The sequence below is a fragment of the Eulemur rufifrons genome, chromosome 19, assembly GCF_041146395.1.
Source record: "Eulemur rufifrons isolate Redbay chromosome 19, OSU_ERuf_1, whole genome shotgun sequence".
In the NCBI taxonomy this organism is placed as follows: domain Eukaryota; kingdom Metazoa; phylum Chordata; class Mammalia; order Primates; family Lemuridae; genus Eulemur; species Eulemur rufifrons.
The window spans coordinates 60,927,009-60,942,873 of NC_091001.1; the positions used below are offsets into that span (position 1 = coordinate 60,927,009).

Sequence of the window (15,865 nt, forward strand, 5' to 3'; positions counted from 1 at the left end):
TATATAAATATGAGAATTAGGTTTTATGAAAGCATTCTTCCAAGTAATATTTCAATGTTGAAAGAAAATCATCATATAATACTAGGTGAAACAAAGTATATGGATTATGTATTCAATTTTACTAATATAGCAAATGACAATTCAAACATTCCATTATATTATCTAATAGACCAGAAAGATATTCATAAGATTTATAATTTTATTAAAATATAACAATATAAGTTGATTACATTATCTTTTCTATATTTCAACAACTTCAGTTTTCAATACTTAGTTTAGGTTACATATATTGCCTTTGCCTCACCCAAGTCAGAGCTTCAAGCGTGTACATCCCCCTGATGATGCTCACCCCTCCTCCCCATCCCCTCCTCCCCCCCCCATCTGCCCGACACCTGATGAATGTTACTACTATACATGTACTTAAGCGTTGATCAGTTAATACCAACTTGATGGTGGGTACATGTGGTGCTTGTTTTTCCGTTCTTGTGATACTTCACTTAGGTGATTTTTCCATGTAACGAATGCACTTAAAATTCATAGCAAAAAAAATTTTTTTTAACAGATTGACTGCCACACTAGAAAAAAAATTTTTTTCCTTGGGGCCACAGAGTTTTATTATGAAAACAGAATAAAAACTTCGAAAATAAAACGATCCTTTCTAATTTAACAAAAAATTTGTTATTTTTAATTGTTTTCTATGCATGAATTATATGCAACTTGAAAAATAGTTCATGCGGCTCCCAAGGTAAAGAGACCTGTGAGTTACATATGCTTCATGAGGCCCTGGGCTCAAAATTAGCGAGAGTTAAATACAACTCACATGGTACTTAATGTGTCAATGAATAATGTTATGATGTAATATACTTACCCCAACTCACTGTCTTGTTCTGCCCGGAGCATAGCAAGCCACTGCTGTTTATACACAGAAGACAGCCATTCTAAAATGCAAAAATAATAAATTAATTAATAATAAATAAAGCTGATAGAACATAAGGATTTAAACATTTTAAGTAGTTGATAAAATTATTACCATTTCTATCAGCAGTGGAAAAAAACTATTACCATTTCTATATTCAAGTTTAAAATAGCAATTAAAAAAGGAGGTAGCTTATATTTTACAAATATATTATAACAATATAGATTAATGATCTTTAAAGTACTAAAAGTTATCTAGCTTTGTCTCAGGCTAGACTGTACTTAGATTGCATACATTCAAATTAGGATGTAAATCCTTAATTAAAGGCATATTCTTACATTTAATAGTTTCCTTTTCACAGTTCATATTAATTTTCAATTGTAACATACCTAAAACAATATTTTCAGTGTCTTACAAAAGTTCTACCGAAAACTGAATGGACTTTTCCTTTATTAAATTATCTAAAAATAAAAATTCATTTTTTGGGAAATAAGCCATCTCTAAGTTAGCAGATAGGGCATGTACATTCAAGAAATGATTTTGGGATATCAGATTTAGATAACTATTAAGATATTTTAATTTAAATTATTTAAAATAGAACACAAATTATAATTATAGGTATTATTTCCTTAATAATAAGCATACAATCTTTTCTCTACAAGTCTGTGTAAGCTGAAATTTTAGTTATTTTAGATAAAAGCACAGATTTTATTTACTTATTTACTTTTTTTTTTGTTTTTTGAGACAGAGACTCACGCTGTTGCCAGGGCTAGAGTGCTGTGGCGTCAGCCTAGCTCACAGTAACCTCAAACTCCTGGGCTCAAGAGATCCTTCCTGCCTTAGCCTCCTGAATAGCTGGGACTACACGCATGTGCCACCATGCCCAGCTAATTTTTTTTTTCTATTTTTAGTTGTCTAATTTCTTTCTACTTTTAGTAGAGATGAGGTCTCACTCTTGCTCAGGCTGGTCTCGAACTCCTGACCTCAAGCGATCCTCCTGCCTCAGCCTCCCAGAATGTTAGAATTACAGGCGTGAACCACCACGCCTTGCCTACTTATTTATTTTTAAGACAGAGTCTCACTCTAATGCCCAGGGTAAAGTATAGTGGTGTCATCATAGCCACTATAGCAACCTCAGACTTGGCCATAAGCCACCATGCCCGGCCCAAAACTACAGATTTATTAAAAATAAAAGTAGAGGCTGGGCATGGTGGCTCATGCCTGAAATGCCAGCACTCTGGGAGGCTGAGGCAGGAGGATCACTTGTACCCAGGAGTTCGAGACCAGCCTGAGCAACGTAGCAAGATGTCATCTCTACAAAAAACTTAAAAAACTTAGCTGGGTGCAGTGGCACATGCCTGTATTCCTAGATATTTGGGAGGTTGAGACACGAGGATTGCTTGAGCCCAGTAGTTTGAGGGAGCAGTGAGCTATGATCCAGCTAGTACACTCCTGCCTGGGCAACAGAGCAAGACCCTATCTCTTAAAAAAAAAAAATTAATTAAATAATTGGCTTAGCACCATATTTATCTTTCTGCTCTTGTTTATTCCCAACCAGAAGGGGTTGTTTTTCTATTTTTTAACTTCTTAAATGATTTCTCAATCTCTAACCAAAGGAGAGGGAAAAACACTAGTGTGATTAAAATCTGGATTTTCACTTCCTAAGTCTCTACTTAATAAAGGTATCCAGATAATCTCTAATGATTTACTGGTGTCTATCCTTAAAACACCTTATAAGTACATTTTTGAATATTTCTTTCAGAGTCCTCCAAAATAATATTCTTGCTATTATAAGGAGCAACTGTTAAGTGCCTAGGTCGAAGACAATTTGTCTTCACAGGTAAACACAAATAGCAAATTTTATATGACTCAGTACACATGCACACATATTATGTATCTTATTTGCAATGCCCTTGAATTTTTAACAATTCTGTTCTATTGTATTTTATTTACAAAACAAACTGATCCCTACCCATTAAAATGATTTCTCAACCCACTAATGGATTATGCATAAAGTTTGAAATTCACCGATGTAGAGACAGAATATGGCTTTTCGTGATTCATTTTGTAAAACTGGAATGAACGAGTTACACATATGTATATATTCTCAAATATCATGTAAGACCTATCCAATAAAAATGTTTCAAAATTTAAATTCCAACACTCTGTATAATTTCCTTTTAAACCGAAAGCATTTTAACAAGTTAAAAACGTGAGCACATATTTGCTCCTCTTGTCTTGCCTTAATCCAAAAGAGTAAAAAGTCAAACTTGAAATTTTTCTGGTCACTGGCAGCTCCAAATAAAAACTTGAAATGGGCACATCAAAACAGCCAGTATTTGACAGTGTCATAGACCAGTAGCTGCAGTTCTAATCTACAGCAGTTCTGAATGTAAACAGTATTTTCCCAGTAGGAGAAATGAGGTAAGTTAAGATTTTAGGTCCTGTGCCTTAAAAGCAGCATTCCAAAAACAAGTCAATGGAATACAATGTTAACAGCTATTACAATGGTTGCAAAAAGAATCCTTGGTAAAATATGGGATGGAAAGAAGTGAAACAGCTTCCTTTACAGAGTTTTTAGTATGTTTATATGCAATCGTATCTCTCAAAAAGGAAAGAAACACCAGGCAGAGTTTGCCAGAATCCTTTTTGATAGAGAGCTTAGTGTTGGCTGAAAAGATTCTGAAAAAGTGCCTTCAGGAAATTTCGACTCAGTAAAAACCAGTTTAAGCACTTATTTTAAACTTTATCAGATAAAAGTTCCAAATAAAAACTTGAAACGGGCACTTCTTAATTTGCCCAGTACTTTATGGTTTACATGAAAGGAAAAGTGTTTCTTCACACACACACAAAAATCCACTCAAAATCAGGAAGGCTTACAGCAAAAAACTAAGCCTACAAGTTGAACTGTTTTATGAAACACATAAGTCAGATATACACGATGAAGGTGAATGACCAAAAGTTTACAAAATAAAAATTCCTACAGGGACAAATAAGAATAGTTTGTACAGAGCATCTAGGTATAAAATCTTTATACAAAATTATGGAGAAGCCTGGCTCAAAAATGCTCATGTATAATAACAAAAATCTATATCCAAAGCTATTTTCTGAAAAAAATTAATTACATGTATTTATATACCTTTTCATTTTCAGCAACATTATTTTCACAAACTGGACACTGAGTTGATTAGGTAGAAAGCTTGAACAGAGTGGCAGCGGTATGACGCAATTGCTGAAGTGAATGCAGAGAATGAAAAAAGAGGAATGACCAAGCACAAGTAGCGTAAGGAATGCCAAAGCCCGAGCTTAGTTTTGAAAAGTGTATTTGTGGTGGCGCCAATACAAAAGTTGTAGAATGTGCAGCAGCAGTACTCAGCACAAAGCTGAGGGCACAGGAACAAAGGCGGCTTAATTTAGTTTTAGGATTTTGCTAATAAATTCAATTGTGTTGAAGGACATAGAAGCAATTGTGAGAGTGACCTAACATGATCTATTATGAAATCCAAGCCTGACAGGGAAGAAAAGGCAGAATTTTGAAAGACTGCCAGAAAACGGAGGGCTTAAAATGGACTGGAAGTTAAAGAACAGTACACAAAAGGGAATGAGGCTATGAATATGCTATAGCCTGAAAACTACTAGATTTCTTTCTTTTTTATTATAAAATTTATTCATATTTTGAAGAAAGTATTAATTTTTTTATTTTGAAGTATTATGGGGGGTACAAATGTTTGTGGTTACATGGGTCACTTTTGTAATGTCTGAGTCAGGGTTAAAAGTGTGCCTGTCATCCAGGTAGTATTCATTGTACCCATTAGGTTTTCGCCCATCCCCTTTCTCCCTTCCCCTCCTTAATTTCCTTTGAGATTTACTTCCCTCTATGCACAGGTGTGCCCATCAGTTAGTTCCAATTTAATGGCGAATACATGTGGTGCTTGTTTTAGACTTTTTTTTTTTTTTTTTGAGACAGGGTCTCACTCTATTGCCCATACTACAGTGCAAGTGGCCTGATCACAGGTCACTGCAACCTTGAACTCCTGGGCTCAAGCGATCCTCCTCCCTCAGCCTCCTGAGTAGCTGGGACTACAGGTGTGCCCCATCACATCCAGCTAATTTTCAAAAATATTTTGTAGAGACAGGAGTCTTGCTATATGTTGCCCAGGCTGGTCTTGAACTCCTAGCCTCAAGCGATGCTCTTGCCTCAGCCTCTCAAAGAGCTGAGCTTGAAAATGTGAGCCACCATGACTGACCAACTAATGGATTTCTGATCCTGAGAAATTCTAGGTTACAACAAGGTTCATGGTGTTTCCAGGTTGTAGGTAAAAAGTACCTAATGTTTGGCAAAGACAAATGTTATTGGAGTTTAGGTCAAACAACCAGGAGGCTAGGGTAGTGAATGGATCTGTTCATATGGACACACTACGTGACTGGATAGGGGACAGGGGAGAACAGATAGTAAATCAAGTATCCAAGTCTTAAATGAACGCGGAGAAATGACTAGGGCTCAGGAGAGAAAGGGCAGAGGGTCAGATCACATGCAATAATGGTTTGGAAAGGGCACTGAGGGGCTAGGACCATGACTATCTGGCCTCTTAGTCCTATTAACAGGGTGTGGAAGACAGAAAGTCCTCTACAGAGGGAAGATAACATCTTCTGGGAGAGCTAAAAAAGTGGAGGAAAGAAATGGAAGATTTTGAGATTTTGTTGTCTGTGGTTCCAGAGCACATAATAGAAAAGTCTGAGGAATGGTAACAAGATAGTTCAGATGTATCAAAGTGGAGGGAAGTATAACAATGAGAGTGTGGAATAAGATATTTAATGAACCTAATGACCCTAAGATAAATCTAATTCCATGAAATAATGGAGTTCAATTGTGCTTGGCACACTTGTGTCCTAAAATAAAGTGCTTCTATACAAAGCCCTGGTTTAACTTTTAATTAAACATGTTTCTAAATTTTTTACCTAAAGATGGTAAATGGATGTGCTAAAACTCCCCAGATTGTTGAACACTTAACTTTGATTAATGTTAACACATATTTGGCACTATTTCTGAAAAATAATCAGTGAATTTCAGGTTAATCAAAATTATTTCAATTTATTTCAAATCTAATATACCTTCCCATTGAGAGACTATACCAATCTATCTCTACAATGTGAACTAGGTGACCTCTTTCTGTCCCCTCACAGTGTGAAATTTGTATCTGTAAGATGGGGTATTACAAATTTTTAGAAAGTCTTCTCCTACAATTTCAAATCAGAAAAAAAAAAATATGACTAAAATCTGGCCAAAAATATAGGGTCTAAATTCTTTCTGATTTTATACTGAATAAAATATTTCAGACTAGAAATACTTGTGCTCATCTTGCATTCCAAAAATATAAAGCTTATCCACTTGCATCACAGGCACACCTAAATTAAACTACTTTAAAAAAGACTTTTTTTTCAGTCTCTCAAAATTCATTTCTGAAAAGCCTTAAAAGGAAATATAATTGGAGAGTGGCATATGTAATTGGCCTTGGCATCTAATATTACATCACTGCTAGGGACTGGTGTTTAACACATAACTAAATCTATCACAGAACTGCTATACTATAAGGAATATAAAATTCAGAGAATGTGTGACTTAAACTGTGTCTATAAACCTGCTAAAGTGATTTTATAAAAATGCATTACTGGGGGGAAAAAAAAAAAAAAGGCATTACTGGCCAGGCACGGTGGCTCACGCCTGTAATCCTAGCACTCTGGGAGGCTGAGGCGGGTGGATCGCTCAAGGTCAGGGGTCAGAGATCAGCCTGAGCAAGAGTGAGACCCCCATCTCTACTAAAAAAAAAAAAAAAAACAGAAAGAAATTATCTGGCCAACTAAAATATATATAGAAAAAAAATTAGCCAGGCATGGTGGCGCATGCCTGTAGTCCCAGCTACTCGGGAGGCTGAGGCGGTAGGATCGCTTAAGCCCAGGAGTTTGAGGTTGCTGTGAGCTAGGCTGACGCCATGGCACTCACTCTAGACCAGGCAACAAAGCGAGACTCTGTCTCAAAAAAAAAAAAAAAAAAAAAAAAAAGCATTACTTTCCAACATATCAGAAAAGTTAACTCTAGATTTTCTTTCCATTCAATACCTTTCCAAATAAGTATACAGATTTCAAGAACACTTTAAATCTATCAACACATAGTTATATCAAAACTGAGGTGTCAAAAATAATTACAACTTTTCGGACAAATCTATAATTATTACTACAAATGTTTATAAATTCATAAGTAAATATTCAAACAGAAATTCTAGTTTCTGTTACTTACATGCATCTACAGTACTAACCTGGACCTTTCGCAAGCATTAGATATTTAAGTTAGCAAGTTAAATCAATAGTTGTTGCAAAAAATTTAAATTACAATGAACAAATACTACATTTGCTTCAGCACAAAGTTTAAGACTTTAGAGTAAGAATATCAGAAAATAAATTTAAGGAGTACTAATAGAAAAAGCAATTATAACCTTAAATACTTTAAAATAATCATTTTTAAAAGTCTGATCCAAAACAGTGTCCTAGTTTATCAAATTAAAGAATATTCATATTACAGAATACTATATAGCTATTTAAGTATTTTGGAGAGTATTTAATGAAATGAAATATGGGAAAATGACCACAATATAGAATATGAGCACAGAAAATTATCTATATAGTATAATTCTACTTTGGCACAAAAATGTGTAACTTTTGAGAATTAAGGATAATTTATTTTCTTCAATATTCTTTTCTATGACATATATGACAGTTATAATCAGAAAAATATCACTTAAAATCATAAATTAATCATGTTCTCTTACCTGAAGGTACTACAGAATCTTGTTCAATAATTCTCGCAGAAGCCAGATCACTAATGATATACTGCAACCTCAAATATCTGAATACTGGCACATATGGCTTTCCTTGCTCAGTTTCAAGGAAGGTCATACCTCCAAAATCTATAAAAAATAGTTTAAATTAAATAGCTACTCTTTTTGAATCAATTTATTTCCTAAATATTTTTATGGATGTGGACAAGTACACGCACACATACACATTCGCATTAGAATACAAATAAGTTAGCTTCAAACTTTTCAAGAATTTTGTAAACCTCAAGTGTAAATAAAAACTTAGGGAAATTTTTTAAAAAGCCCCAAGAAATTAACTTTGGTCCTAATTAGACCCTTGGGCTGGGAACTCAGCTGTACACCTTTCTGGGGTTTAGAGTTTAGAGTGCAGCAAGATGGGAAAGGAAAGCTTGAGAAAGGTACTTAGATTCTCTCTCCAGAATCGTGCCTCCCAAGGACTAAACACTCCAGTGCAACTCTAGAGCCCAAAAGCCTCAAAGGTCTTCATAAGATACGCAGGACATGGAACGTCTCTTGGGATTCTTCTAACTTATGCTTCAGCTATGTGTCATGAACACTAATTAATGTATCGATTCTCTATTAAAATACAAAATAAGATATTGTAGCCAGATTTGTAACACATAGGTAGTACTAATTTATTATTAAAATAATTCAAGTTTATGAAGTGCATGAATTTTTTTTTTTTAGGGAAAACTAAGGTTATTTCTAAAAATTATTCTCAGTTTGTATTCCAACGTGCTTTCATGAGTGGGAAGGAAAGGTCTAGAGTTATTGTTATCCAACAGGGACTTGTGCATAAGTCGTAGTCTATGTTTTCTGTTAAACAAGGTATACATACCCATGGGAGTGTACTCAGCCCTGTTGTTATTAAGGACAAGACAAAAAGGATGAGAGTTGTCATTGTAGATTATTATGTCTCAAACCATACTTCATATGTAACATAGGTTTTCTGTGAACCAGAAAAGTTTTCCCCACTAAAATAATTTTTTCCTGAAAATCATGAAAAGATAGCCCAGTTAACGAATTTTTTTTTTTTTCTTTTTAGAGTCAAGGCCTCACTCTGTTGCCTGAGCTAGAATGCAGTGGCACAATAATAACTCACTTCAACCTCAAACTCCTGGCCTCAAGTGATTCTCCCACCTTGGCCTCCCAAAGTGCTAGGATTACACACATGAGCCACCATGCCTGGCCCACATTTTTATCTTATATATTTTTTGTATTCCTTTGTCACTTGCCTAGAATTAAGCAAAGCAAACAAGAAAGCAGTAAACTCATTCAAAAAATTAATAGTTAACTTTACTTATTTATACAACAAGCATGTGACTGTGGATTTATCTCTCGTCTTTCTTTTACAATAATAACAGTTCTAGTTCATATGTTGAGTTAAATTGCCAATTTCACGGGGTATACTGATAATACTATTATGTTCTTACAGGTGCTCTGTCACATGAACAAGTTATAGAAATCTAATTCTAGATTGTCTCTTAGCAATCTGACAATTATCCCATGACGTCTTTTCTTCAAGGCTATAGAAGAGATTGGCTCATTTATTTTTGTAAGAATTCAAAGAATCAAAAAAATGTTTTAAAGTTTCTTGCTGGCCAACATGTGGCCATCCTGACTGCATCAGCCAAATGCAGTAACAATCCTTAGATATAACTGTGTAGAAAACTTTCTAAATTTCTATTGTTTTCTTATAGTCCTGATCAATATATATCTGAAAAGTCAAATAATTAACAAAACTTAAAAGAAATCTAACAAAATATAATGGATAGATCATTTTTCTATCCTGTTTCCTGAGTATGCATCACTTATAATTTTAAAACTTTGAAATGATCCTATGAAGTCCTCCAGAAAAACAAGGGCATTAGACATACATTTTGCTTTGAGCAATAAATGTCTCCCTGAAAAGTTATCTTAAACTGTATACTTTTACACTACAGAGGCTGGGAGAGAGAGCCTAGAAGAAAACCATAATGGACCATAGTTTCCTATTCTGGTTTGTGCCACTTAGTCTAACTTCTCTTTTGATAGATTGCTGTGGTTGATCTAGCTGGAGCACAAATCAGCATAAGGTTATGTCAACATTTACTGCTTCTATTGGGTCCTTTTGCCTTTTTAACTTTTCCATCCTCCTTAACTTTTTCGGTTTTTCTCTCCCCCTGTTTTTCATTTAAATTCTCCAATTTTCTTCTCTATAATTTCCCTAATCCTTAATTACCATACTGTAACACTAAAGTACAATTTAAGATATAAGTGTAATATTTTGTTCTTCAAGTAAATCAAGTTAGATTTTATTGATATGGTCCTTTACACATTTTTACTTCAGGAGCTTGATAGAAAAATAATTTATCTGGCTCTGAGCTAGGAAATCTGATTAAATAAAATAATTCTACAAATTTAAGACAAAAAGAGCAATAACTTTTAAAATTAAGAACATCTATTCATCAAAAGGCATTTAATAAAGTAAAAAGATAACCTACAAACTGGAAGATAAATGCAAAACATATTTATGACAAAGTACTGGTTATTAAGAATATATAAAGAATGCCTACAAATCATTAAGAAAAGGTAAATTTGATATTAAAATAGGAAAAAGAACAGACATTTCACAGAAGAGGAAATATGTATGGCCAATAAACATATACGTGTGTGTGTGTGTGTGTGTGTGTGTGTGAATAAAGAGCTGTTCAATCCCTTTAGTTATGAAGGAAATGAAAATTAAGACCACAATATGAAGTAGTTCCAGAACAACTGAACAAAATGGTATCTTGTCCAGTGGTGTGCTACAGCTGGCTCGTCCTGGCTCAAAGGAGCTGACTGTGTGCATTTCTTTCCAACTCTACATTCAGTGATGTCACGTTGGTAGCTCAAAATCAGCCATGTTGGGAGAATTTGTACCAAGGAAATGAAAAAATGCTACAAATCAGGGACTGTTTTTTCCACAGTCAGCTTTTTAGCACACCACTGTTATTATGTATGTTAGGACATACATGCTTAATGTGATAACATTATTATCATTACTATTATTTGAGGCAGGGTCTCCCTCTGTTGCCCAGGCTGGAGTGCAGCCTGATCACAGCTCACTATACTCAAAACTCCTGGGCTCAAGCGATCTTCCCACCTCAGCCTCCCCATAACTAGGACTGTAGGCCAAGCCACCACACCTGGCTGATTTTTTAATTTTTTGTAGAGATGGGGGTCTTGCTATTGCTCAGACTGGTCTTGAACTCCTGGGCTCAAGCAATCCTCCTGCCTCGGTCTCCAAAAGTGCTGAGATTATGGCATGAGCTGCCATGCCCCGCACCACAATAAATTATTTTTTTTAAGGCAAAAGAGTAATAAACACAAAATTCAAGATAGTAGTTGGGGAAAATCAGAGACACAACAGAAAAGAAGTACATGAGTAGACTGAAGTTACTAATGTTCTAGTACTTGAAGATTAGTTCACAGAAGGTCAATATATTATTAAAAATAAACAAAAAAGGTGGCCATACACAGACCAAAAATGACAGTAAACTAAGAAAATCATGAACTAAGGTATAATTTATCTACTACTTTGCACCTGAGGGCCATTAAAATTTTTTTTTCTACATCTGTTTTAGCAAAGTAAAAAATAAATATATTGTATGCTCCCTCTCTGCCCAGATAAGACCTTATAGCAGCTGATCATAAGCAATTTGAGCTCAATTTCCATGGAGAATCTGAAGAAAGGTAGGGAAGCTCTCCGCCCCAAATGCATGCAGCACACACATACATATCAAGCTCTGCATCCACTTTGGGGGGCTAGTGACACATGGAAGCTTATCCATGGCCCCCATGTTAAGAATTGTTGCCAGATAGGGTATAGGTTGTTAGGGAAAATTCAATGTGGTCAAACAAAGACAAATGCAATCACCAAGAACTGCTGGTGATAAAATGAGAAAAGCAATAGCCTTGGTGGATTAGACTATAGTGACAGTTCAAGGAGTTACAATTTAGATAATAATAGCAAAGGCATTTTTGTTATCTAGCCTCAATCTTCTCACTGTAAATGAGGGGCTAAAGCAGATAATTGCTAAGGTTCTCTCCAGCTCTAACATTAAGTCTATAAATAAGTCAGGGTCTGATTTTAATAGACTTCATTTTAAACAAAGATAAATTTTCAAAAAACAAAAATTCAGGCATACCTTTTTTCCGCTTAGAAAACCAGATATCTGCTTCTGTCAAAAGCTGTTTTAAAGATCCATTCCATGAAGGCACAAGTTGAAGGAAAATCCACTAGATTTTTAAAAAAATTAAATAAGGAAAAAGTTGTAAGATTTCAACATCTAATGATTTTACATTTTCAAATTGCTTCCACCTTAAAACATAACACCTAAAAAATTTAATTTCCATGTTACAAGTAATTGAAAGAAAGTAGAACTATTATTAAATATTATACATGACAGGCTTACATGCTTTCAATTTTTCATGGCATTAATCATAGTCTAATGATTAAAAACTGGATGTGTGTGCACTAAGGAGTAAGTGAATCCCTGAAAAGTATTTATAGTCACAAACACACCACAGACTACTGTATTAAAAAGGTGAAGGTTTAATATATATTACATTAGTAATTTTATACTAATTTATTCTACTCACAACTCAATTTCACTAAATGCTATGTGAGATTATAAGAGTAAGAAATTAAACATGGGAAGAAGCAGTTTGTCTTGTTGTTGATACAATACACACAGTAGTTAAGAGCATGGACTTTCAACAGACCTGCCATTTAACAATTGGGCAAATTACCTAATTTCTCTCGGCCTTAATTTCTTCATTTGTAAAATGAGCATAATATGTCTACCTCATAGAACATTAAACAACTTAATATGTAAATATTTAGAATGGTATAAGGTACTATGTGAGTATTAGCATTTCTCATTTCTGGCATAAAAGCAGTATAACATGAAAGAATGCATGCTACTGTGACTCAGAAATGGCCTCTCTACCACTCCTTTAAAGATTGGATAGCCCAGATACTAAACTTCCTTGAAGAAAAATAGCAATGGAATGTCATCTCTACCATAAAAACAATCACAATGATATAACCTAGAAGGTACACAACCATGTAAATGCAGACAACATTTATCCATTCTGGGGACAAAATGCTGAAGGCAAAATTATGCAGCAGGAAGAGAGCAATGGAGTAGAACGTATAAGACCTAGCCTCTGCCTCAAGTTTGCCACTTAGTAATTGCAAGGATTCTGCATCTCACCATCTAGGATGAAAGAATAGCTGATTTGTCTCTTCAAAGGGTCATGAAAATAAAATTAGATTAAAAAATGTTGAAACCTTTCAAGAGGATGAAGTAAACATGCCCAATGTGCAAATAGGCCTTCAAAAGAAGAATTAACATTTTCTAGAAAAAGTATACTTAAAAATTTCATCATAAAATCATAAATTTAACTAAAGCTCAACTTTGAAAATGTTCCTTAAAACAATATATAACATTTAAACAATACCTTTAATATAAAACATTTCTGATTCTGTAAATAACAACAACATGTTTGTTGTTGAAAAACATCTGGGAAAAAACAGAAAAGTAGTCCTAAGATAGAAAAGTACAAAGAACAAAGTTAAAATCACTCATGATACCAAATCCCTAAAGACTTTTTAACATTTTGGCATATTTCCTTCTCCTTTTCTTACATTTATAATCATCCCTTTATCACTGGACACTAGCTGTTGGCAATTTTTCACTATAAGCTATGTTGAGTGATATTATCATATCATGTCAGTACCTTTTTTAGAGCTGTGTACACATCCATTTCCACTTGCATCACAAATAAGTTAGATGAACCAATGAGCTGTTTCATGACGTTTATGCTGAAAAAGATAAAACAGAGGGAGTGAGAGTGAGTTTATCTTCATGCAGAGGCTGAAGGACCCTGGTAAAACTAAAAACTTTTTAAGTCTTTGTTATCAAAAGAAAATGTGGAACTAAAAATGACAGCAGTCTCTTTACCCAAAGAATCTTAGAAAATAATCTATCTGGATACAAGGATACTTTTAATTCAGATAGTGTGCTATGAAAGGTCTTTTTCACACTGATAAGGAAGCAAATAAAGAACTCTGACCTGCTGATTAATCAAGTTAAAGCAGGGTGCTAATGAGGTAACTTTAGCATGTTCTGTAAAGTGGCAGCCTTCCTCTTTTGCATTCCACAATGCCACTTTCATGTTAAGAAAAAAAAAAAAAAAGACACTTCTCTTGTCAAAATTCACTAAACAGCTATATCTTCAAAGTAATCTTTAACCTCTAGGCTTAAGAGAATTGCTTAGTCATAAAATATGTTTCATTACTATTAAAGAGAATAAGATAAAGAAATATATGTTTGTTTAGAGTGGATATGACATCACCAGTTGTTTGTTTTGCTTTTCCTTTTTTCTTTCCTTTCTTTAAGCCATGAGAAGCCAGAAGAGCTTCTGAGTTTTAAAGATGACCACTATTATTCAGCTTCCTTTTGAAAAAGCTCAATGATTGTCTCTTGGTATCTATCCATGGGGGATCGGTTTCAGGACCTCATGACGGTAACAAAATCCTCGATGCTCAAGTCCCTTATATAAAATGGCACAGTATTTGCATATAACCTATGTACATACTCCTGTATACTTTAAATCATCTCTAGATGTACTTATAATACCTAATAGAATGTAAATTCTATGTAAATAGTTGTTATACTATACTGTTTTATATTTGTATTATTTTTGCACTACTGTTATTTTTATTTTTTCCAAATATTTTCAATCAGCAGTGGTTGAATCCACGGATGCAAAACTCATGGGCATGGAGGGCAGACTGTATAAAAGAGAAAGAAATTAAAGTGTTTCCAGTGATTTTCAAATCAAACATACTATAGATTTGTTTATGCCTTGACATCACTAGGTAACAAATGTCTCTCAAAATTTTCTACCAAAGTATCTCTTAGAGGCAGAAGAAAGAAAAGAACCCGAGAATCCAGGAGGTGGCCTAGCCATAAAAAAATAACATTTTTATAAATTGTGTTTTTATCTTGAGAGTCCAAAGAAATTTGAATCCCCTCTATTCCATAATGTATTCAGACATAAAAATGTTTACCTCTCTCTTCCCCCCTCAACCCCAAAATCACTAACACTGACATCCCAGGAAGCTATGCAATGTTAACTCTTTGGTTTTATACATTTCCATAAGAATGCTACATACTCCTAGGCACATTTGTACTCTTTTTCTCAGACGCACCACTGTTAAGGAAGTGCAAGCCTAAAAATGACTGTAAAGCCCACTGGCCTTCAAAAGTTAATTCCCACGCAGAATTTTCAAACCCATCACAGATATCTTAGCCCCGTTACTACAAATAATATCCTTGACAGCAAAGACCATGACATAATCATCTCTGCATCCTTCACAGCCCCTAACAGAGTATCTTTATACATAATAAACATTCAGGAAATATTTGTTGAAGGAAGGAGGCAAGGAAGGAAGGAATGAATGAATAATAAACAGACTTAATTCAAAAGGCCAGCCTAAACTGGGTACAGTGGCATGCACTTGTAATCCCTGCTACCCAGGAAGCGGGGACAGGAGGATCGCTTGAGCCCAGGAGTTCAGGTCCAGCCTGGGCAACATAGCTAGATCCCATCTCTTAAAACAAAACAATTTCTTCAAATTTAATTCTCAATGATAAAGAAGGTTTTTAAAATATAACTTTTAGATTCTCTAAGAGCCTGGCAAAACTTAAAACTTTTCTATAGTCTTATAGTAGTAATGCATTTTTCTATTAAAATCAATTAAAACAGTAGACATAATATACATTATGTCATTTACAACAAAGAAATTTGTGTAGCATTTCTTTAGTTTATGAATGTAGTTAAGACCTTTCATTGATTTGTTCACTTTCCTGTAAGTAATATACTTTTGTGTTCTACAAAAATACCTTGCATACTTTAACAAATGAAAAATATTTTAGGATGATTAATTATAAAGGCATTTAAAATTCAAATACCTGAGTTCTTTATAAAGTTCAACATTCTGGTGAGTCATCAAATTGTTTAGAAGCCATTCAAGGCATCTGAA

The 15,865-nt window shown here is 34.4% G+C and overlaps 1 protein-coding gene across 1 annotated transcript in view; it reads right to left on the minus strand.

Annotated features, from left to right (window-relative positions):
• GMCL1 (germ cell-less 1, spermatogenesis associated) overlaps positions 1-15,865 on the minus strand; it is a 48,838-nt gene that overhangs the window by 19,257 nt on the left and 13,716 nt on the right. The window contains exons 6-10 of the mRNA XM_069494402.1: positions 15,795-15,860; positions 13,555-13,639; positions 11,958-12,048; positions 7,741-7,878; positions 869-938 (exon numbers count right to left, since the gene is read on the minus strand). Of these exons, the coding sequence (XP_069350503.1) occupies positions 869-938; positions 7,741-7,878; positions 11,958-12,048; positions 13,555-13,639; positions 15,795-15,860 (450 nt within the window). The remainder of the gene's footprint in view (positions 1-868; positions 939-7,740; positions 7,879-11,957; positions 12,049-13,554; positions 13,640-15,794; positions 15,861-15,865) is intronic.